Raw genomic sequence first — 25,662 nt, 5'->3', positions numbered from 1 at the left:
GTTTTTTTATGAACCTCCAGCTCTCACCTCTGTGTGGAAACTGATATTTTAAGGTCTGCCATCTGCACAGGTGCCAAAACAGCCTGGGAGTTCTACTGGATCAATCTGACATTATTCCCCAGGTTCTTTTGACTGAAAAGATTCACATCCATCCACTCACGCACACACACACGCACTGAATGATTTTTCTGAAGTGAACAAAACAATTAAGTAGAGCCTGCAGCATCAAAGTCCTTCAGTTAAAGCTCAGAAGTCTGTAGGGAGGTGTAGTGGAGACGGAAAACAATCAAAGAAATCAAAAGGTAAGTGAGTAAAAAGGCACTGCATATTTATTTTCTAGCCTCAGGCATTTGCGTAGAGGTTACCTCTGAGGGATCTCCTCATGTTCTTTGTTGAACACCTTTTTTCTCAAGCAAAAGCACAAGCTGTAAATAGAGGCTAAAGACCAGTGAATATCAATCATCAGTGAAAGTGATGTTGCAGTTTACCCCATGCCAAAAGTATTCTAAGCGACACTTAAGTTTCTGGATCCTTTTTGTTTCTCTTACCTAGAAATGGGTTCAAAGTTAAGTTTTAATTTCATAAGAGGTTTCCTGGAAAATGGCAGTGTAAATATGTGGTAACTGTTGGATAAAGGTAGTAAAAAACATGCAATCATTTAAAGATGGAAGAGGTCAGGTCCACAGAAGTTCATACAGTTTTACAAAACCGGCAGCTTCTTATGGGCACTCTCAGACGGACCTTTCCCCTTTTATATATATTTAATATTCAATCTTTTTAGCTTTTTATGAGGAAATCAGAAACATTAGAAATTATTCATGAACTGTACTGTTTCACTTTTTGTCAGTTTCAACTACAATCCCTTTGCAATGGCATCCTGAGAATTCAAGGAAAAATATCATTATAAGAAGAGCTCCTTTCTGGGTAATGACTAGAAGACAAAGTGACGATCTAAAGAGCTGCTAATTTATATATTATATTTCTTAAGACTGATTGACTGATGAATTTTTACATTATGGTAAATTTAGTCCAATGCTAATGTTTTTCTAGTTCCCAATGCCACAGTCAGAGTCACATAGCCAACTGATCACTAATAACAATGTGTGCTTCTCCCTGTTTGTCTCCCCAGTACTGTTTTTGTTCCCCTTCTGGAAACACCTCGCAGAAATGTCTTGCAGCAATACTCAAGCAAAACACGTCTGATGGTACAGCAAAGTAGAGAAGCTGATGCAGGTTTGTTTTCCATCCTTCATCTGGAAACTCAATCAGTGTTCCGGTCCAGATTCAAATCGCGTCCCTCACCATGCCTGAAACAGCTCAATCCTGCAGGTCTTGGGGAGAAACACAAACAACAATGAGTTAAGAGTCATCACAGCATCAGCCTGTCTGCTGGTTGATGGTTGAAAATACTAGTATAACACATATCCAGTTCAAACCACATGCCCACCAATTAATATGTATGAATATTGCACAACTATGATTTTTCTGTCCCAACCATCTGTCAAGTTCACTCTGGGGTTTGCCTGGCAATTGCAGTCATCTGTTGATTACTAAGGAGTTGATTACACTATGATCAAGCATGCAGGAATAATCCCTCCCTCTTATTTGTTGATTTTTGGTTTAGTTCTGATACACATGGTATTGGTATTAGAACTATATTTTTGGTGCAATGACAATATAATTCCTGTTTAAAGTTATGACATGGCAGAAACGACAGAGCACCCCACAGATATTACTGTGCATGCTGAGGAGGATGAAGATGTGAACATACATTGAAGAAGAGACAAAATGTGTTTTTAATTGACAGGAATTGACAAGATTCATTACACCCAACATCACTATGGGAAATACAAGTTTATGTACAGTATATTGATTATGCTTGGGATGAATCCCAGGGCCAACACTGGCCCAAAGCTAGCCTGCTGTTAACTGCAGCTGATTCTCATCTTAAATAGACCCAAGTCTGCACAACCAAATCCTGCCAACATTTTAGCCAGATTGAAATGATGATGTCTTGCCATACTTGTAGAAATTGTCATAAAAAGGCAAGAAACACCAATATGTCATACTTGTAATAGCAGAAAAACAATGTTATCTTAGACAACACAATAAAACAGCAATAAAGGCAGGTTACAGCTGGCGCAACACCCATAATAATGAAATATCCAATTTGAGCTCAGATTTGGGAGAAAATCTTTTTATTACATGTTTTGGCTTCTTATTTTCCCATATGTGAGATAATCTTTTCTGGACAACTTACAAGTTCAGCAAAACTCTAGCCATTTTCAAAACAAACAAAACACATGTTTGATAAACCTCTCTCATTAAATGATAATTTGCTGTTGTTCTAATTATGCAGTATTAGTACGGCACATTTGTTTGATGAGTCAGGTTTGCTTTTTGCCAGCACTTCTTGGACCGATCTAGTATATTTTCAACCTTTGCTTCTGTAAAAAACATATTTTTCTGCTATTCTTTGCCCATATGGAAATTAATTTCTGTTTCCTTCAGAAAGTGGGACATTGTGTTTGGATCTGAAGCTTGGAGCCTGAGAGCCACCTGACTATTGCTGACTGGGAACGTTGGTGGATCAATGGTCCTGTCTGGTCATGTTGGTGTCTGATGGATGGCATGCCACTTGTGATATGTCCATTAATTCAATAGACAGAAATTATTCTTGTCTCATGCATGCTACTTACATTCTGTGTATGTCATGTGTTTACTTTAGGGAGATTGTTTTCATCTCTGCTTCTTCCCCATTCTTCTTCTTCCCCATTGTGTGTCAGGTCATGGGTCAAACTGGAAATAACAACTCTCCATGTTTTCACAGCATGCACCTTGGGCCGCTGCTAAACCCGTTTTACAGCAGAATCAGACCTGCTGATCTCTGTGTATGCAGCGTTTTTCGAGTATTTGTGACATTTGAGGAAGCGGGGAGCCCAAGTAGGACTAGTAGTAGACTAGACTAGTAGGAATAGTTGGGCTTAATGTGTGGATTGGCTGGTGGCGTTAAAGGCATAGTTAAAGCAGGAATGCCCAATGTACATGCTTGCTCAGTGTCACTCTTTAAATACCAATCGAGCAGATGTAGAGAGAAGTATCCAGACATAACAAAGAACAGAGCTTCTCTCATGTAGCTTATCTCCTCCAAGCTGCCCGAGTTTCATTGTAATGAGGATGTTTTCAAACAGCACATTCTGCCCACATCTGTTTCACATGGTGCTTCCAAGTTACAGCATTTGAAGACTGATTGGTTTTGGATCACAGAAACCAGAGATGGAGAGTTTTTATGTGGGCACACACTCTGTTAGGGACCTGTGTTAGCAGAGTTTAAGGTGTCAGTATTGATGACACCTTTTAATCGTACAGTTTGTTTTACAGGTCATTCGCAAGAATGTGCCTTTGACCTTAAGGCCTCTGTTGGTTTTGTGGACTGTTCCAATCAATACTGAATGTGCCGATGTTTGAGTATAGATTGATGTTGCTGGCCAACATTATTTTTCCTACAGCTTTTAGGGTGTTAAATTAATACATAAATATATTTTCCAGATTGTTCATTCAAAATAGTATGTTTACAGTACCATTGTTGCACTACTGCTATACCTATTACCTCTACTATATGTATTGCATATACAGTATGAATGTATGTTTTTACCCATAGCCGTAACATCATCTTAGTCTTGATTGATCATTAGAAAAATGTTATCAAGGTTAACAAGATGTTATATGTCTGATGAGTTTTTAGTGAAGAAAACACTTACATTGAATTTGTGGTTGCATCTAAAAATGCATCTGATATGACTGCCATTTCATTTTGGGAATTTTATACTAATTCCTGAATGTTTCAGTGTCATTGTCACTTTTAAGCATCCACTAAAGCTAGGTATGCTTTAAATCAATAGCCTGACCACAAAAAGCCATTACTGCATAGGCGTCCCCCACCTGTGGCTAGAGATGGTCCATGTTAACCCAAGTTCAGTTTAGATGGAAAAGGTAAATCCTGTATTGGAGCACGGAGGGACTGAAATGGCACCTCTGACTCTGCACTAAAAATGTAACGGCCAAAAACAATCCTAATTCTGCACCTCTCACGCATCAACCAGAGAAAAACCCTCCGTCTGGCTAAAGTTTGTGCCTCACTCTCTCAGTGACACATGACCTTGACGCAGACGCAGCGTAATTACAGATAGACCCACTCGCTTCATCAAAGACACAAAAGAGAAAGGGTTAAGAGAAAGAAAATAACCATGGAAACACGGAGAAAAAAAGCCATCCATTGCTTTGTGCCCTTTTAAACTGTCATGTAGTGATTTAGGATGAGGTGGGGTGTGGGGCGCACTCCCTTACAGCGAGGCCCCATCACCTCAGGAAGAGGCAAAATAAGACAGCAGGGAAGGCAGGAGGGTGCAGTGGAGGGGCTGTGAGGAGACTGTGGGAACATAAGGGGAAAAAATAAATCCATATCCATGCCTGAATGCGTCTGTCCGGCCCGTCACTCTGAATTCATCGTCAGTCAAAAGCAAAATGTCACACCTTTCATCTGTTCACCCTGAGCTGCGGACTTTTAATTGCACTGTAGAATATAGTTTTATAGAAGTGAGGCTGCGGCAGGGATGGGAGGGAGGTTTACTGGGAGCAGGAGGGCCAGGTGAGGGGCGATGGCAGCCAGCAATAAGACAAGAAAGCAATAAAACTGATAAATGATGCCAAGACACACATATACTAAGACCTCCCCACCACCACCTTCTCTCCTCTCACAGCAGCCCTTCTCACAAGCACACCTCTCCAGTACCAGCTGCACCGAGAACAACCCCCACTCACCCCAACACCTAGCATCCCTCCGTCTCTAGAGGACTGGACAGCTCTTATTGAGCACTCGTCTGTTTACAGATCAACACTTCCCATCGGGTTTTGGATCGATGGGATTATATTTCTTATAAAGCAGGACGGAGCAGAGGACGGTGGGGGCGGCAGGAAGGGTGGCACAGGGCTGTGGGTGTGTGAGTGAAAGGCAAAGGATCAAGCCGTCACACAGGCTGCACGAGGGCTGTTGGAGGATGTGATAACAGAGCGACGATTTGGGGAAAGAGAGGGGTTGGGTGGGGGGAGAGTGGAGGGGTTTGAACAGAAGAAAAGCCAATGCCTACAGATGGGATGGAGGGTGGGGAGCTTATTGATCTACTGTCCGTCTTCTCTTCAGAAGATCAGTGGCAAACAGAGGCCCTGGTGCTCATATAGTCAATGCGAGGACGAGGACGGTCTGTCTGGGGATATGGAAATGTGTGACAAACTCTACGATACAGCATGTTTGCATGATGCAGATAATGTCCCCAAAATGTCTTTGAAAGATAACGTGGCCGTCAAGGTCAAAAGTCAAGATGTTTTTCAGAAAACATAGCAAGCTGTTACAGGACAGAAAAAAGCATTAAGTATTCAGATTTGTTAATTAGCAGAATTGTGGCAGAATGAGCCCACAATGAGGATAACAGATTTGTTTTCATTTCAATCTTTTGACATTCTGTCGAGAAAATAGAAAATAGAAAATGCACTTGGTTTCTCCCAGTGGGATTTCTGCTTGTGTTTGAAATCCATATCTCTTTGTGCTCATGATGTGTATGTTTTCTGTGTGTATGTGTGAACTCCTCTCCAATAACAGCTTGTGTACATGTGTGTTTATGTACGTTAAGTATTCTCTCCAGTAATTAAATCAAGCAAATAGTCCGTCTGCCTTTTAAATAAATTACTGATACAAGGATTGACTGTAAGGGATTGCATGACAAAAATGAGACGGGAAGTGCTTACTTGAACAATGAATGATGAATATGGTGAATATATTTGCATACGTTGAGTGATCAAATGCTGAGGCTTCAAAAGTTAAAGATTACACAAGTGCTATTTTGGAAAAACGTATTTAATTCACATTGAGCTGTGAGATGGAGGGAGATACAAAGAGAGAGAGTTCTTAATTACAGCCAGAATGAGCCTCTTAACCAGTCCAGTTGTTGGCTGGGTGACATTTTGATGAGTATTGTCTAAACCTGCTCCTGAGCTGTGTTTTCTCTCCCTTGTCCCCAAGAGGTGACACAAATGTATTCCTATTGCACACCGTGCTATTGATTTTTCTTAGGTGGGAGAATTAATCCGCGCTGAGCACAAATCATCTTTGAAGCAGGCGTTTATTCCCACTCTCACCTCCAGTGCAACACCCCGGATGCGTTTTATCGTGTGGTAATTTGAGCGGGTGGATGCACTGGCATGCTCTGTCAACTTAAAGCCCCCATCTTCAGCCCTTGCCCTCTTGAAAACACACACCAGCTTACATAAACATACACACTTGCACGCATGCATGCACAGACACTCGCGCACCCACAGATTAATGTCAAGGACTTTCCTATTTAGAATTCTAAAAACATTATGCAGATTAAAACCACATTTCTCCTTGCACCTACTCTGCTGTGGGATATTCTGCGGGCTTGTCCCCTTTATTTCCTCCCCTCTTCAAAGTGGCACCAAATGTAATCCTCCTTAATGGATGTGTAATATTTACACTTATACCATAATCGCTTAAACATTCATTTACGGAGCCATATTTGGTTGTTCGTGGCTCTGACAGCCTATTCATCAAAAAGTAAATGTGCAGAACCTCGCGCCCCCTGCAGCAATCAATCAATATGCTCCTCTCCCGGCTACCATCAGTGGAGATACGTCTCAGGCCAAAATTAATCACTGTGAAGTTTGCATAATCCCCCTCTGCTTCCCCCCACCCATTACCCCACGTTTGAGAACCTTTACCTTTGAAGACCATTTTGATGACTGAAAGGATTAATCAGAATCGCCCATTCTCAAGGCTGATGAAATTGTAAGAGTTTATGCAGCAGTAATATGATGTATAAAAAAAGGGGTATTTATATTCATTGATTGGATCTCTAGCTTAACTGATTGTCTGGAATTTTACATTTCTACTTTTGAGAAAGTGTACATGGCTCTACATCATAAAATCCAGAGCAATGCTCCCTTGAACCATGAAATTTATAGTCTGTCAAAGCATGCAGGGTTTCATCAGACAATCTCAAGTGGTCATCTTGTGTATGTAGGAGATAAATTAAGTGAAAAGTATCCAATTTCGATGACCATGAATTTCTCTTCTTCCTCTTATCCATTCAAACTCAAAAGAACCTGCTGAAATGAAATGTTAACAGGGAAAAATGTGCAGCTGTTAAATGTGCAATGCCCACAAATGTTAAAGTACACAAATCATTTGATCTTGTTGTTTGTTTGTTTTTAGTAGACAGCATGACTAGGAATATAAATTAGAGTGTGATGAGAGAACGTCTGCCAGTGCATTGACATTTGAAAATGTCCAATAGCAGACAAAGTCTTCAACAGAGGTGAGCAAATAGTGACCTATGGACCACGGCCCAATGAAAACTGAACTTTTCTATTTCACAATCTACATTAAAACGCACATGATTATTGCATAAATCTGCAGATTACAGGATAAATGCAAGGCTCCACTAAATCACAATAAATATGACGTTGTTACATCTAATACTGCCCCCACATGAGGAGAGCCACGCAAACAGAGGCTTCTTTGCCTCGTTCTACTTCAGGCCATTCAAACAGAGCATGGTGCTGAAATTAAGTCTGATTAACTTACCAGATAACAACACAGTAATAATAACAGAAATAAAACATAATAAAAGAAATAATGCCAAAATGAAATATAATGGACTGAATTTAAATGAAACAAGTACTCTGTGAATTCTCACACAGTTTAATTCCACGGCTTTAGCTTGTTTGATCAGAACAGATTTGTCTCTCCCAAACGCAAATACAGTAGATAGCAGTCTAACAGAAATGATGTGAGTGCTGATGAGAACAACATCAACACTGCTTTTATTGAACCACAAATGAAGCATAAATAACCTTTCTAGATTTCTAGTCTTTTCTACTCTCTGAGTATTAAAATAAGCTGCTGTCTGTTAGATCTCACTTACTAATGGGAAAAATTATATCTGGCTTCAGCTACATTACTTAATATAAGAAATAAACAAATGAAAACATTCAGGCCTCCAATTCCACGCACCCGTAAAATATTGACCCCCCCAAAGAACAATGGAGAAAAACTGACCCCTGCTCTACTGTATATGTATCATTTGTAACACCTTACTCTCTCCCTATTTAGCAATGGTTACACACTATAGTGTATTGTAATGTAATGCAGATAAGCATTTATTCATTTATTTGCTATAACTATAACTATATAACTATAACTCCTCCTGTGTGCAATTATAAGTGGAGGGTGGTGTATAAATAGATAATGAAAGACAATATAGTAAAATATAGTTGTAATAATAGGAGAAGTTATAATTGTTGTCAAATACTGTACATCAACACGTAAAATATACATATAAACCATTACTGAATATTTTTCTCCCTATAGATGCTAAATAGGGGGACTAAAAGTAAAGTGTTATCCTCTACCTATTACATTTTTTCAGTCAAGATAAATATCTCTCCTTCTTTACAGACAATTACAATTTCATACTGATTAACCTGGCAAGGTTATTATTATTATTAACAACATCACACAATATGACACAGTCTGTTAATGACCGAGTGTATTATGTCAGACCTTTGAGACAAAACTATAATGTCATACAACATTCTTGAAACAAACAAACCACAGTGACCTTTTCATTTGCTCCATCAGGTACTGTATGTTGTTTAGAGTCTACACAGATTTGTAGGATTAGAATTTAGAGTATGTAGTCTCTCAAGCAAAACAAAACAGATGTGTCCTCTACAATTTGTGTCTCCAGAAATTATGCTTTATGCAAATTGTATGAAAATAATTCCTAATTCCAAAAGTGAACAATATTCTGAACAAGACCATAATGAAAGGCAAAACATTATGTTTTGTGTTTGTGTGTCTTGTTGGTACATACATGTTGCCAGATTGGACACAATTTAAAATGTTAGATAAATATGAGCTGGAGTGAGTATTTCATTAAAGAGGGGACATTTCTTACACATTTTACATCATGAATGAAATATGTAAGATGGCAGCTTGGGGGTGGGCACTGTTTTATAAAATGATTGGTCTAAAAAGTGACAATTAAAAAGCACTGCCATCAGGAAAACAATTATCATCGTATATAACAGCAGAAATAAAGAGGTAAGAACCGAAGTGTGCCCTCAAGAGAGAGAGATGTCTCTGATGTTACACATCATTACAGCTGCAAAGTGGTCGACTTCATAGGTTGTGTTTTCACTTCTCGATTACTAGATTTTAAAAAAAGCATTTAAATCTTTAATGTAATGCATGGTTGCTGTGTAAATCTTGTGGAATGCTTTGTCTCCAGACAGTCAAAGAGCAGAAAGAAATGTAAGGACCAATGCACCGATGCATATTTAGAAGTACACAGTCATATCAATCTAAAATCGGTCTGGCACATCTGCTAAGCTAGCGCCAGAGGAGCAATTTACGATCATGGTTGTTTTCACACATCCTAAGTGGCCAATTCTACATCCCAGAGCTCTACAATGTCGATATCACATTTGGTAGCGAACGAGGGATTCTGGGAAAAGGTCAAAACAAAATCAGACATCAAGCATTGGATGACAGGGCTTGACTGTGTCTGATAATGGACATAAGAGCTGGGAGGCGTCCACACGACAAACAAATGCACATATTGGAGACTACATACACACACATAACAACTGGTGCTCTAAAATCCACCTTTTTTTAGTGGTAGATTAGATATATATAGTATTGGACACTGATAGAAATGAATGACGGAGGCTGTCCTCTTCATGTTTTTGTTGAGGCTTCTTCTTCGTGTTGTAAATCAGTCATGAAAATGTCTGACAATTGCACCTGATCTGAGGACAAATATCATAAACCAGATTAGGAAGCCTGTGACAGTCTCATATTTCTACACATATTATTACATGCTATCAAAATTATTTGTGAATGATTTACGGACGTTGTCATGGCAACAGCTGCTCCATCCGCCCCATTCCTGCTCCTCTGCATCTGATTCTGATTCATTTGGCTGTTTACGTACATGTCCTGCTGTTTCGGACATGCTGTTCCACACCTGCCCACCAGGTGTCCCCAGTCTGTCACCTGACACATCACCTGCCTGCACACCTGCTTCTCATTGTCCATTAGACTAAATAATACATATCTTTAAACTATATGTTTTAAAAATGCCAGGGGGAAGTAAACAGAACAGTAGAGTGAAAATAGAGAGACACTCTGGGAGCTATTGTGACTGACTAGCCAGTTGATGGTAAACTCACCAGCTACAGCAGTTCACCAACTGATGAGCGAATGTTTGTGATGTGTTGCTTTCCTCCTTGCTGTATGTTGTCTCAGTGTTTCATCCTTATTGCTGATGACCTATCCACTGCCGTTTGTCCTCTTAACTTCATATTGCTAGCTGTAAGCTTGCACTTGACAGAGTAAAGACTGTTTTCACCCTACCAGCCCTTTCTACAAAGTGTGCCCATGTGTTCAAGCCTGTGTCTGTATTCGTTGCTGCGTACAGTACGGTGTACTGTATTTATCACCCAAAGTGGCTTAATGGAAACAAAAACATTGTAATGACATCAAGGTGTTGATTGCAATCTGTGCTATTGTACAAATGAACATGCAGTCCATGGCTCAGCTATTTCGTGTGCAGTAAAGCCTTCACTCATGAAGACATAACATTTCACTTTACTGTATCAAGGTTGAATAGATAAAAGTAAACGAACAATCTAATGGAAACGGAGTGTTGAGTAATATTTATTAAATATTGTATTTGTTTAGCTTTCACTCAGAGTTGGGGTTAATGGTGGCTGTTATTATCTATCATATGATTCTGACAAAGAGAATTTATTGCAACTATTTCAACAAACCATTAACTTGACAAATTTTTCTCATATAAAACAGACTGAGAGAGGGATGTAAGTAAAGGTGTCTAACAGACTAAAAAAGCAGCGTGAGTGACATGAGGTTGAGATGCTGATACCGCAGCCTCTATAATTAAATATGGTTTCATCTTAAGCGTACATTTATCTTTGTCATCATAACACTTTAAAAGCCTCAGGAACCTATGAATAGAGATTACTGACATTCTGTCTTTTTGTCACCTTCTTAATTGCCTCTTACTAACTGTTCTCAGAAACTGCAAAGATAACTCCACAGCGTGATTAAATTTAACAGAGCTGCTTCATAAAGGAAATTTGAATTAATTCTGACTTAAATCAATTGATGATGGTTGTATGTGTGTTACTGAATGGGTGATTATGTGTTGCAGAGAGGATGCCCACTTCTTGTAGAAAAAAAGAAAGATTAGGGGCGGGCGGGTTGTTTTTTGTTTTTATGTTTTCGCATTTTAAATCCCTTCATGTGCAGTTCAAAGAACACTCCTCAACACACAGAAAAAATAAATTTATTGGATGGATGAAAAGTTGGTAACTTTGCTATTTCTAGATTTGTGTTTTAGTGATGCAAAAAAATGTGAAATTTAGCGTAGAAATTCTGTCTTCACCTAAGAAAACAAAAGTTTGACAAATAACTAAATGTCATTATGTTTGCCCTGAAGGTGGCAGCAGAGGAGAGGTCATGTCACAATGGTTTTTATCCTCCGTATGTTGGACATTTTGGGACATCTCAGACTCACCCGGTCAGGCTCAGCTCCACATTGGCAAATTTTGATTCACTCATTTCATGTATGAGACTGAATTAGTTGTAGTAAGACTCCTGCTGAGCTTTTCATAATATGTAACACACTATTATGAGTCTGTTTAAACCAACAATTTTATAATTTTCCATTACATATATTATATTCCATATATGGCTCTTGATGTATAGTGTTACCTCCATGACTCTTTTTGAATGCAGCCATGCCCTTTTCACAGGACGTAATGAAGGGCATGCTGATTATGTAATGTTTGTCAGGGATTTTCTGCCATGGTCACTGGCTAACCATCAGAAAGCAAGCATAAACTGACAAAGTCTGTGTAGTGCAAATGCATTTCTGCAAATGCATGTTTGGTGCCATCTGGTGACTTCAAGCATTTTGGAGTTGAAGGATTTAAATCAAGTTCCAGGCGCCTGATGTATGGAATAGAACAGCTGCCATAACATTACTTGAATTGGTTGGTGGAATAATGAACACATCTCAAAGCACACAAAGTTTGCAAAACACACTTAATTGGGAAGACCCTCAGGCCCTATAATCTTATGGATAAATATAACACCGCAGCGTACCATGCTGTGTTACATAATACATTGTTTTTGTTAGTTACTCCAACATGGAAAAGGGAGTGTCTCCTCTTCTTCTCCACACTCCAGTGGGAGCAGAGTCGGCAGTAAAAGAATTAGTGATATAAGCGTCAGACAGTGTGTTGAAATTTGTGACTGATGTAGGGAGGTTCCCATAGGAATCTGTCGCCAGCCATCACCTGCAACAACAATAAGCAATCAGTTGAGCAATGCCTGGGAAAGTGTAGTTTCAGTCTAAGCACGTCAGAACATGTGATGTTCCATAAGGTTCTTTATGAAATACGAATAATATGTACTGAACTGAGCTGCAAAGGGTCTCATAACAGCAAAGAGGTGATGAAATGAAATCAATTAAACTAATACAAAAACTGAAGAACAACAATTGAGATAAGGTTTAAACTTCAGAGTATATAATCTCATAAGATTTCACAACAATGTGCTGCATAAAGTTACACTGAAGTGAAGTAAAATAATCTTCTTGAAATCACCTTAGGTCCTTAATCCTTACAGAGGTGATGTCAATATCACCCATGTTGGATGTGAATGCAAATATCCTGACACAGAGATGTTGTCTAATTCATACTTGATTTAGTTTAATGATCCACCTCATTAGCATTATTGATAATTTTTATCATATATTGTGATCATGGGATAATAGGAGACCCAAGCGCTTCTTTTTGAGATATGATTTTCCATGAACGAAGGTGTATGCTCATTTCATGGTGGACACGCCCGTGCTTGTGTTGGAACAAGCACTGTAGAGGTGTAATCAGACACGGGAGACTCTCCACCTCTCCAGGAACTGAGAAAAAGGAACTTGTCGCTGCTGTCGATCACAACTTGCGTGTTTAACTCCAAAAGGTGAATATAAATACTCCTAATTTTAGCAAGATTAGCTTAATAGTTTGGCTTGTGTATGTCTTAATTGTCCTTTTGAAAACCTTTTTCTCAGTCTCGGGTGGATAAGAGCAGTTGTCATATATTTAAGCTATTTTCACATTGTGTATACACATACTGTAGAGCATGTACTGTATACATCATTTTCAGGAGCTTGGTTTGACTATAAAAGGGACACTTTCTTTTGACCCAATATGACGCATAAAATAAATACTCAGGTCTTTTCTTCATATCTGTTATATAACAGAAAACTATCCAGTTACTACACAATAGCTGCTGAATGGTGACCTGTTAGCAGATATACTGTTCTAAGCTTTCAGCCCTGTTCCTCTCGCAGCCAAGATGCCAGAAACAGCAGAAGCTGTGTCAGCCACTCTCACCACCAACAGAAACTGCACCATAGAAATAACCAACGTCAGCAGTGGCTACTGCCTCATCAACCCCAAGTAAGTCTGTAAATGCATTTACCAATTTAATGCGTTAAAAGTGACTGAATTAACATACAATTTGAGATCAAACAGGATTGGATGAAGAAAAAAGAAGACGTACAAATTAATGAATGACATCATACAGTATATGCAAAGATAATGTAATGAAAAATTGCTATTAATGAAAAACTGTCTAGAAAATGAAGGTAAAAGTAATTTTAATTAGCTTTTTCTTTTGGATAAAATGCTCATTTCTAAATTGGAGGTCAGTGACGGTTAGCTAATCGTATTAGTTACATGCATCAACATTGTTTTCTGTACACACAGATAAGTTGCTGCATAGTATCATGGCCTGTGCGTGTATTCAAGTTTGATTGCTTCCAGGAAGATGTATTTATTTGTTTAAAGCTTAATGCATTGCTTTGAAGTGCTTTGAGATTGCAATGCCTGATTACAGCTCCAAATGAGCATCTTGATACTATTAGCATGCAATCCCTTCAGAAGTATCCACAACTATTTTTCTCTCTAACAGTCATAGAAAAGCACAGATTTCAAGCATAAAAAGTCTATGTTAATTCAATGTGATTACACTGTACTTAATTATAAGCTCATTGATACTGCAAGTCAAATGTCAGCCTGCCATCTATTTCACATAAACTATTGGATTTACTTGGGCGCCCATTTCTCAACAATGCAGTCTTCGACTTCTGCTAAAAAGTGAAAATGAATAAAACAAAACAATAAAATAAATATAAATTACTCATGTCCATTGGAATTGTCTACATTTATCTCGCTGTGGCAGGACAGACCATATCTTGGATGGGTGGTTTTCATGTGTGACATCACTTTGCTGAGAACATCCACCTATCCATCATGCAGTGACACACACTGCCTCATTGCACATCGCATGCAGGTACTCTCACTGTTGCTTAGAAGTCCACAGCAGTACTTGTACAGTCACACTCCATCCATCAGCATAAGGTATTTCAGGTACCCTGGAAAGCCCAACACTCAAAAAGTACACTGACAATCTCTACAAAACTTACAAAACTCTGTTTTTTCATCAAAAGTGTGACTTAAAAGTTATTAACTGCTTAGTAGTGATGGTAAGGATTTGTCTCCTGCTCTCTTGTATAGGGTATACATGACAAGTGGCTTCAGTCACCACCCGCCCCAGCCTACGATTCGAACCACCAAAACCGAAGTGTGCTCCTTCATCAAGGACGACAACACTGCCACGGGCGCTGTTGGCCTGCTGACCTACGACCTGTTCCATATGCAGAGCCGGGTTTGCTCAGAGCGCGTGGCCATTATGTTCTCTGTGCCCTTTGACCACAACTTGTACAAGAACCGGCTGGCCGTGGGTGTAGTTGAGCATTCCCGTGCCTGTGACAAACATCTGTACAACCAGATGTATGACGGGAAAGACCTCAGTAACTTCAAGCGCTCTGAGACAAGCGGCTGTGGGCTGGAATATAAAGCCACGTATGTTGATTTGAGGGCTACAATGTCTTCTACTGGCAAAGCCATTGTTAAAGTGGAGCTATATGATAAAATGGGTCATTAGTGTAGAAGAGTCTACTGGTGTTCTGCCTTTCTGTACTTTGTACTTTGATTTGTACCCAACAGAATAAATAAACTTCATTTGATTTGACAACTGTTGCATGCTGTCATCCAGAGAAACATCCAGAGGACAGGAAGACTGATTTTGCTGTCATCTGTATTTTGTGTCCGCTGAAAGATATCAATATATGACAGCCAGCTCATTGATTCTCCATTAGCTTATTTCTTGGGCTTATGTATATTGTACACCCCCTTATTCTTTGATTATGGTAATAAAACATTCAGACCCAATGCTTGTGTTACTTTGTGTGGGATATGTTTCACTCTTTACACGCTTTCATTATTACTGATGAACAGTAATCATTTTTTAATCTCTTAGCTGGATCCATCCAATTCTAATGAGTAGCAACAGATGGAATATCTGCATAGATGTTTTTTTAATCGGCATGATAACAACATTGTTCTTCACTGGCTGTGAGACTCTCAGTCTTGCTCTGAAGTGTGTGTGTTTTTTTTGTGGTATTTAGTTCAACAAAAGAAATGATAAGAGTGAAGTAGCTCCAGAGATGTCTGTCTTAACTTGTTTAGTTTGCTTTTTTTCTCTGTTACACAATATCACAGGAATGAGTTTCCCAAACCACCTCAGTAAGTCAGTCAGACATCCATGTATCCACAATCCTGTTGGAGAAAATGAATGTACTGGGTGTGGCAGTTTTATCCCACAGGGAAAAACACAGGAATAATTGTGTGAGTGATACATGTGTGTTGAAAGAGGGTGTGTACTGCCCAACTGGTGTTATGTTGCAAGTGGGAGGGTTTCCTCTGTGATGGCATACATCCTTGTAAAGAAAAAACACTACCGGCACCTCCCTTTCAGGTAACGTTTCCCATTTTGGGACTTCGGAGCACCAACAGAGGTTCTCAGCAGGTAAGTGACTTAGAACATTTGGAAAAGAAAACTTTAAAAAACAGGATTTCAAAAGAGGCATTACAGAGAATGGCTCATTTGCTCATGACTCGAAGAAAATAACTATTTGTAGAGGCATACAGAAGCCTGATGGGACATTTGTTTGATTTGTATCTTATATCTGTTGATAAAAGGGGAGATCATTTTCCCCAGTGTTTTCACTCTAACTTCATTATTGCACGCAACTAAGTGCTGTAATTGAAGAGGTACACTCTCTAATGAGGCAAAGAGAGTCGGCAGCTATTCCCTGATTGTTCACAACTGTTTTGAAATCTCATTAACCTCTGAAATGCATCATTCATACCCAGAGCTGGTCTATGTGCACTCATGAAGGTCAATGTAATGCCAATACAGCATGTCAACAGAGCAGAGGTCAGGAGGATATTTTCTATTGTAATAAGTGGGATTCTCATGATTCCCAGTGTGTTTCAGAGTGGAGGGAAGTCACAGCTATGAGCTTGTTTGGTCCATCTGGTTAACATCTAAATCACCTTTGTTTTACAAGCAGATCTCACAGCCAGTCTTCCAACATGACGGAGTCAGCTGAAGCTGTAGCAGCCGACGTGACCAGCAAGAGGAGTGTTACCATTGAAATCTCAAATATCACTAACAACTACTGCCTCATCAACCCCAGGTAAGCCCTGACTGTGTTGGAGTCTGTATTTTCAGGCTGTTTGAAACGTATTATATATGTGTAATGCATGTTTATATTTGTGTGCTGTTAGGGTGTACCTTGACAATGGGGAGACGTACAACCCACCTCAACCCACAGTCCGCCCTCAAAAGACAGAGGTCTGCACTTTCACCAAATCCAGCGGCAAAGCAACCGGCAGCATTGGCGTACTGACCTACGACCTTTTCGAGAGGTCACAGAATGACTACATTGAGACTCTGTCCATCATGTTCTCAGTTCCCTGGGACTACAACCTGTACAAGAATTGGTTTGCAGTGGGCATCCATAAAAAGGGCCGCAATTGTGATAAGGATTTGTTCAAAGAAATGTACTATGAAAAGAACCAGCATGAGCATGGGTTTGTCAGGGAGGAAGCCACTGGGTCAGGAATCAATTATGTGGGCAACTACCTAGATATTAAGGCCACCATGGGTCCCCTGGGCAAAGCCATCATGAAGGTGGAGGTGTGGGATAAGCTTTTCACACCCATGGGCCAGCAGGCATACTAGACACCCCTCCTCGCCAGTATTTCTGGCATGTGTCCCCGCAGCAGAATTCATCCCTCCACCTCAAGCTTTTACCTGGCAGTTTCTAATACAGTCAACACGCATGATTTAACAGAAGCATTGTTGCTGACATGTGTCTGTATACCTGGGTATTACCCTTCAGTAAATCTGCTTAAGATCAGAGTTTAGTTTGTTTATAAATCCAGGCAGCAATAACCCCCCTTTATAGCCAAAGCCTCTGTCTGTTTCAATAGCATCCAGTTTTAAAATGGTCTCTTTAGAAACGAAAATCAAAGGATGACTCACCAGAGGACGAGGGCACATAGCTTAATAAAATACACTGAGAGCTTGTCTGTATTTACCTTGACACTGTAGTCTGAGGAATAAAATAAACCTTTTTGCTGAAGCTATTTGTGTATGTCTGTTGACTGAGTTTAGAAAGCGCTTTAAAAAACTGCTTAAAAACAAATGATTGAAATTCTTTAATACAAAATTAGATTTTTTGTGCATGTGTACTATCCAAAGCATGCTCTGTGTGTTTGCAATGGAATCAGAAGGATCACCTTGAAGTGAAATTTAGATTTGAACACAATCAAAGGTGCAGTTTTTTTCCATACAGCCCCTCTGTATGAGAGCAGCATAGGGACACACCCATTCTCATGATGCCCAACATCAAAGCATATCCAACATTGCTAATACTGTATTTACAGTACACCAAAGGTCATGTGAAAATTTAAGACTCTAACCACATTTTATAGAAGTTGGTTTAACATGCATCATATTTAAATTGTTTAAATAATGCAAAAGGTTGGCATTTTATTCAAAGCTAAAATTCTGTAAGATTTCAACATATGATGACAATTTTTTGCATCTTTTCTGTGCATTTTGTAACTTGCAGCTAAAATATTTTATGTTTTATTAATGTATATAATGTACGTACTGAACACCAGAGAATGAACAGACTGATCTCTACAAACCAGTGTTGCAGTAAATACATTCTAAATGATGTCTCAAAACACCTAAATGAAAACAAAATTCAATTCAAGTCATTAAAATCTGTTTTTAAGAGACTCAGCTGGACAGTATTTGTACCCAGATTTTTGAGATAAAGAGGGTTTTAAATGTCTGCTTTGCCATCCTGGCAGAACCAGAGGGAACACTAAAACTTCTTCAGTTATGTGGTTATTGTTCAAAACACATTCACTGGTTCATTTTTATGAACCAGTAAACTCAAGGAGAAAATGAACAGATACAGTTGCTTTTTTTGCCATTGTGATCTTGGCAGGGACTTTGAGGTAGTGGTGAATGAGACAGGAATGGATTTAGGTGAAGACCCTATTATTATGCCTGCTCAACAACTCATTACACTTACTGAAAGCTTCATAATATAATTGGAGAGAAATGACAATCTTGATTTGTTATCTCACCATCTAACAACATGTTTTGCAGTAATGGCAGAGCCAATTTTGTGTAGATACAGTCATTAACCTTCGGAAAATATCAGGTTCTCAGGCAGGATGCAGTATATCAGCTCTTAATTTACATCGCAAGGTTCCCAAGATTGTATTCACAATCACAACACTGCATTCCTGATTCTGTTTTCCCGTTTCATGATGCGATTCATGATGCTTTTGCTGCATTAACTGTTCCAGCCACAAAGAAGCCCACATCAAAGGTTTTTGCCCACTGTCACCGTTGCATTTGCATAAAAGCCATACATAATATAGAGGCATAAACTGGGCTTGTTTAGGCTCAGTCCCTGAAGCGTTGTCGAATAGTGTATTGGAGAAATGACACACGGTCCCTATAAACAGATGGGGACACAAAGCAGAAACTTTTGTTAGTCACAGCTTTAAAAAGGGGATAAGTTCCCATATATTCCTTTCATATTTTTCCTTTCAATCTCTTCTCTATGTTTACTGTACCTGCACATAAGTCTTCTTTTATGTTTTGTATTATATTGTTTACTGTGTGTGTTTGTGAGTGAGTGCCTTTGTGTTTGTGTCTGCGTTTGTACGCACACTAAATGTGTTTGCACGCTTTTGTGATGAGCATCTCTGAGTGTAGGTTCACATGCACCTGCGCATGAAGAGATGGATATTTTATATCAAATACGTTCTTTTGTGCATTATGCTATTTGTATTTAGCAAGTCGGAAAAAATCTTTCAAGAAAAGAGTGGGATTAGACTTCTTAAACAGGAAACAAAAGCTATGTGAAAAACGTATTTTTCTGTGCGGATAAACTCAAGATGCTCAGAATTTGTGGATTGAAAGCGATGCTGTTTACCACCATACAGGAGTGAATCTAGCTGTTTGTCATGGTAAAAGCTTCTGTCAAAATCACTCCAGGATGTTAAGAGGAAAGGGAGGTGGATGAGTGCAGGTGCACCACCGAAGTTGAAATGTTAGCACATCTTTTCATGCACTAAAGATCAGCTGATCACACTAAAATAACAGTAAAGCTCCAGTTAAACCCACTGCAAGAAGATGAGCAGAAGGGAACGTGGAAAAAACAGAAAAACTGGAAAACAGTATTTTACCATGGCAAATAAATTCTTACAGCCTGTTCCAGCCTTTTTAAAATTTGAAGGCATTTTAACTTTATATTTTCTGTATTTTGACAGCACAAAGGATTGTTTCACTTTTAATTAATTTATTTTGTTGAACTGGTGCTGAAGTTTTCATGCTATGAATAGCAAAAGGTTGAAGAGTGAAGTAAACACGGCAGCATGCATCTCCTCTCCTGTTATCATCACCACCTGTTATCCCAGACCAGGCTGTGTCTCTTCATAGTATGATACAAATACAAACACAAGAAAAGGATTGATACATTTTACATTTTCAGACTCTCAACAAAGCTGATCAACACAAAGCTCAGAGAGCATCAACTGGGAGAGTCAGATCATAAAATGCATTAAAGGTTCAGCCTCCAAGTTTGTTTGAATTTCAGTCATTCTATTTGCTTTGAAACTAAGCCTGCAGTGCGTGAGAACTGTGTTGTATATTGACTCAAACTGGGAGTGTCCAAACAGAAGCACAAAATGATTGAATTTCAATGACCTGAGGAAGTGTGAACTGCCGCCTTTTAACAGGCTAAACCCATGACCAACAATACAATCAGCAATAAATTACATATTCTCTCTCCAAGTGAATAGAAGTTTACTTAAAAAGGTGCAGTTTTTGAGTGTGTTTAACAACTAAATATGCTCTCAAAGACTGCCATCTAGAGGCCACCTCTGATACCAAGTGTGCTCACACAATTTACAGCTTAAACGCTCTAAACACACAAGGTAAGTCTTGAAAAAAGATTATTTTCCAAAGGTTTTTTAAATACATTGTTCAAAATATCTCCTAGACTGTAAAATATAATGTTATAATGTATACAATTGTGTGTGTTCAAGAATCTGGAAATGACTGGTTTAAAACAGAAAAGTTCTTTACGTCCTCGTAATACCTCATAATAGGAGACAGTGGCATTAATGTGGCTCACCCTGTGTCTTCTCCTGCTATTCCTGGCTCCAAACAGGTCTTGACATCCAGCAGCGGCCGGTACTCTGGAATAGTTCACTCTGTGTCGGGCCGGCAACAGGCGCCCGCAGCCCCTTCATCTGAGCTCAGTTACAGGCCTCAATCTCAGTCAGGATCCCCTCCAGAGAGTCTACAAGGGTAAAACAATAAAGTCAAATATGTTCAAGCTTAGCTGGAGTTGCATTGTTCTGCATGTTCGTTTTGTGTTTCAAAGATTCTGTGGGTCACATTTCACAGACTGTTGAAAATCATCCTGTGGATGAGATGTGAGGGCCGAAGGTCATCTTATTCCAACAGGCTTTGGAAATTGTCTCATCATGTTAGTTGTTATTCTTATCATGCGGAATGACACAGATGTGTATCATGTAACAATACAGATAACTTGAGGGAGGGCCCTCAAAATGTTCTCTACAGTACTCTTACATTATTACAAGAAAGGCAGTAAAGTTGGTGAATCTTATAATAAATATTGTGTTTTAAAATGTCTATTTGTAACATGACACCAACAACAAATTCCATTTCCTATCGTACTGTATTAAACCATTAAGAAATGTTGGCATTTATATTATCACCCCTGTAGATATTAGACTCAAGCTGAGCCATACAGAAATTATATCCTATGCCAACCCCAAACTTCGTCATACTTTGTGACTGTATTTATTTTGACCAGGGCACACACTAAGTTACAGTTAAAGTATGTAAACTACAGTACATGAGCAGTGACCATCAGTTATGTTTCATGGAAATAGTTTTTTTGCTCTATGGAGCTTCATAGCGACTTTCAGATCATTGTTTTCATATTCTGACCCGCAACTTTACTGTTTTGGTTCACTCTCATGCTCTCACAGCATCATTGCTAAACACACAGATAGAGAGTCAGATATTTCCCTCAAGAGTTAGTGGAAACCAAAGACGGAGCTAAAAGAGAGCGAATATTGGATTTACATTCATCCACAGCTTGTTTCCACTGCCCCCAAGTGGCGACATAATAAATTGTTACAGATTGAAATGATCCATGAGTGAATTAGCGGTGATGTGATGTGAACCTCCTTGAGCCCCTACATGAGGACTGCACATTCTTATTTATTCATCTTTTGTTGCACCCTCTTTGCCTGGGATGAACCAACAGACAACTATTTCTCACTTGCATTGTCAATACTGCGTATTTATACAGTACAGGTTTATTTTCCTGCTCAGTTTGTTCTCTGCCATCTGTCACCGATGGCAGCTTTTAGGTAAACTCCCAGAGATGCATCCACTTCTACTTGCATGTGACGACTCAGCCGGCAATCCATGTCAATGCATTGTTTTAATTTTGTGATTCTGATGATCCCAACTCCCTCTGGTTGTTTCTCAGGTCGGCCAGCTCTTCCCTCAAGTTGCTCCAGCTGCAGCTTGAGGTTTTGTTTTTTTCAGAGATAAACCTCTCAGGATCTTCACCAAACCAATAATGTTGACTTTCACAGGTTGTCTCAGGCCCTGCACCTTTTCCATCATCATCGAAGAACTGAAGAATATTTCTGCCTGTCACTCAAATGTTCAGCTGGCAGTGGAACATGGTTCATGCAATGTATTTCTTTGAGTTTATTCTGACTGATTGAGCAGCAGTCTAGATGTCAAGCTTACTTGAATGTACAGTCATCTGCTGCCAGCTTGGTGTCATCCAGCTGAAGGGTCAGCTCTGACACAGCAGTGCCAGCTGCCTGGATCTCGCACAACAAAGTAATTACTCATGTCACACTGAATGACTCGCATCATTGGGTGCAATCTTTTAATTTTCATCAAGTCTGGCAAAACTCCAGTCAGCAATGCAACAATAAACTAGTCCGTGAGAAAACATGTAATGCAAACAGATTTTTATGAATGAATACATCTATAAATTCAATGAGATATCAATAACTCATCAATAACTTGGCATGGACTCCAGGAAGCTGACCCTCTCTGGCCAGCTGTTGAGGTTGACCAGCTGTCACTGATGCTGCTGAATGCTCCTTCATACGAAGCAGTGAAGCTGACACTGTCCGCCACCTCTATTATTTCCAGAGCCAAAGTCCCCAGACACACTACCAAGTCTGCCAACGGAACCAGCAGTTTTTGTACAGATGCCCTTACCCGCTGTCCTTCCAACCACTCTGCCAGATCTCTGGGACATAACAGACATTGGCTCTCACGGCGAGAAGACCCAGAGGCCCCGTCAGAGGCTCCAGAGCCAAAACCCACCACCCTGCAACTGGAGACGCAGCTGCGGATCACGAGTGTGATGACTACTGCAGAGAGAGGAAGGTCTCTGGTATCTTCTGAAAACACGGTCTCTGTCTCAGTTCTAGAAATATATATCCATGTAGCCATGAGTGTGCCCTATATTTTCTCATATCTAAACTTAAATTAAGCCACTCTTTGTAGGATTAGAAAATGTCTAGTTTTGGTGCTCCCAGTGGAGCAGACAGCAATAAATGAAATAATGTCTGCAACTACTTCCACTTTTTAACGTAACATTTCCATTGTGGCATTGGTAGCTTTAGTTTTTATTTCAACACGACAAACTGAAAACAGTTTTGTCAACATCATCATTATATTATCAAGTTATAATAATATAGGTGTATGACTGGTGCTTTTGCAATGTACAACAAACTTTGTACAATAGAACAAAATATATTTTCATTTTAATTCATTGTTTGTGTGGTGTCAGTGTTTTGAACACATACTTTTTATAGCTTAGTTTAAATCACACAGTACAGTACCTAATATTTTAAATCTCCTCAGTGAGTTTGGTGTCAATAAAAGTCAAAAGTTCAAAAGTATTGATTCCTTTTTCCCTAATTTTCCTAATATGTTGATCAAAACTTTCTCTGTCTGATTTTTTACATAACAAAATATATCTGGAGGACTGCAGACATGCTCCCTGGTCCATTTCAGAGAGCAATTCCAGCCCCACAGCATCAAGTCAACCCACTTCAGTGTCAGCACAGATCATTGAAACTGAGGCCCATGGGATTGTGTTCACATCAGCTGATTTATACACAAGTTGAGGCATCTCAAAATGTTATGCAATTGTGCTGTGGCGTAGCTGAGGGGCTGGAGAATAACCTCTTGGCCTCATATACTGCTTTGAAGGATTCCTGGTGATAGCATAGAAGATCAATCCAAGCGCATTTTGTATTGTAAGCTTTTACAGTAACTGACATTATTGTGTTGTCACTTATTCTCTTATATATATGTATATATATTTTTTTAGAAATATATATATTATATTTATATTATATTTTTTAGAAATATATACATTATATATTTAGAAATATTATTGAGAAACTTGAGAATATTTTCATGTTAAATAAGATACCAGACTCGTGATTGCACCAAAGATACCACCATGGGGCAAAGATACAGCGTGTGTGAAAGAGACCGGTGCATACAGGTGAACACCCGGAACAAGTGGAAGTTGTAATTTGGACTTCTGATCTGACCCGTTTACCAACACAGTCAGTGGCAAGGGCTGCAACAGAGGCTGCGAGACAGCTCATGCAGGTCATTTTTAGCTGAGTGTAATGTACTGTACTCAGGTAGTCATAACTTAGTAACTGTGACTTACACATAACAAGGATATTCCATTGCGAATAAACGTCCATACATCCGCTTAGAAATCATAGAAAAAAAACACCCCTACAGAACCTGCCTGTGAATCATCACGTTTTTAGGTTTTCTTCAGTATCAAAGTAATCCAGTGATAGTTGTCTGTACATTCACAGGTACATTGCAAACAGGAATTGTTGATAGCTAATTCGGCATACTTGTAATTGTGCCAGTTTGCCAAAATGTAAACAAAAACCAGGGAGTTGTAATTGCAGCACACAGCTCACTTGCTATCTCCATGGCTCCATCCAAATACTTCCTTGGTTGGCATCTTTTTCCATTTATAGACTACAATACACAGAAGCTGTTTGCCTGTATACAAAGATGAACAGCGGTGATACCACTGTGGTTCAAAGAAAAAAACATTAACACTGAACTTTTTTTTTAGAGATGACAGTCATGTTGAGTCGTAAAGCAGTTTGTCACTGTATCACATAAAACCACTAGAGGGCACGGTTTCCTGACTGAAAACAAACTCATGTACTGTATATTGACCTTGGGTATTTGATTTGTGTACTAAACACACACACATATTGTTTTGTGAAACAATTGATGTAGTGTGACTTATAAAATATGATTAATATTGTTTTCACAATCACATCTTGCATAATGGAATCAGAAATGGTTCCTGGCTTGCTGTAACACTAAGGAGTAACACAGAATTGGATGAGATCAGCAGGGGGTGGAGACAAGGATGACCCGACATCTAGAAAGGAAGAAGGTCACCAAACACACTTTCCCACCCAGCCCTGCCAGACGAAGACACACACACAGACACACACACACACATACACACACATACACACACACACACACACACACACAAACACAGGCCCACCCTGCAGAGTTGTGCTTGCCAGATGAGGGTGTGATACATGACTGCTGTCACTGCTTCCTTCACTACATCAGCATAGCAACTACTACACCACAATATACTGTGCTGCTCACTGCAGATACAGTGAAACGCTTCCTGAGGCACAGAGCAGTGCCATCTGCACTGTACTCAAGGGAAAGGAGTGTTTAATACCGACAAAGGTTAAAGGGTACTTTTGACAGAATGATGCCGCACCTCTGTTAATGTATCGTTGTGAACATGAGCAGAACTGAATACAATCTGCAGTTTCTGAAATAAAATGTGTATGATTTTAATTTACCCAACAGTCTGGATGAGTAAAAACAACGCAACAGCC

General features: G+C 39.4%; 2 protein-coding genes across 3 annotated transcripts; both read left to right on the top strand.

Annotated features, from left to right (window-relative positions):
- Positions 1–13,006: 13,006 nt before the first annotated feature.
- Positions 13,007–15,459, top strand: LOC139300394 (uncharacterized). Its single transcript, XM_070923467.1, has 3 exons — positions 13,007–13,141; positions 13,515–13,623; positions 14,743–15,459. The coding sequence occupies exons 2-3, from the start codon at positions 13,520–13,522 to the stop codon at positions 15,170–15,172; spliced, it is 534 nt and encodes a 177-aa protein (XP_070779568.1). The 5' UTR covers positions 13,007–13,141; positions 13,515–13,519; the 3' UTR covers positions 15,173–15,459.
- A 549-nt stretch (positions 15,460–16,008) lies between these two features.
- On the top strand, positions 16,009–17,720 carry apnl (actinoporin-like protein). 2 transcript variants are annotated; one of them, XM_070923235.1, is made up of 3 exons: positions 16,009–16,096; positions 16,644–16,769; positions 16,861–17,720. In XM_070923235.1, exons 2-3 carry the CDS (start codon positions 16,666–16,668, stop codon positions 17,315–17,317), a joined length of 561 nt encoding a protein of 186 aa, XP_070779336.1. In that variant the 5' UTR covers positions 16,009–16,096; positions 16,644–16,665; the 3' UTR covers positions 17,318–17,720. The 2 variants fall into 2 exon arrangements, with proteins under 2 accessions (XP_070779336.1, XP_070779337.1); XM_070923236.1 differs by having other exon boundaries at positions 16,054–16,096; positions 16,641–16,769.
- The last annotated feature ends 7,942 nt before the right edge of the window (positions 17,721–25,662 follow it).

This window comes from Enoplosus armatus, chromosome 17, assembly GCF_043641665.1.
Source record: "Enoplosus armatus isolate fEnoArm2 chromosome 17, fEnoArm2.hap1, whole genome shotgun sequence".
Lineage (NCBI taxonomy): Eukaryota > Metazoa > Chordata > Actinopteri > Centrarchiformes > Enoplosidae > Enoplosus > Enoplosus armatus.
The sequence above is the reverse complement of the archived record's forward strand: the minus strand, read 5'-3'. Positions and strand labels throughout refer to the sequence as shown.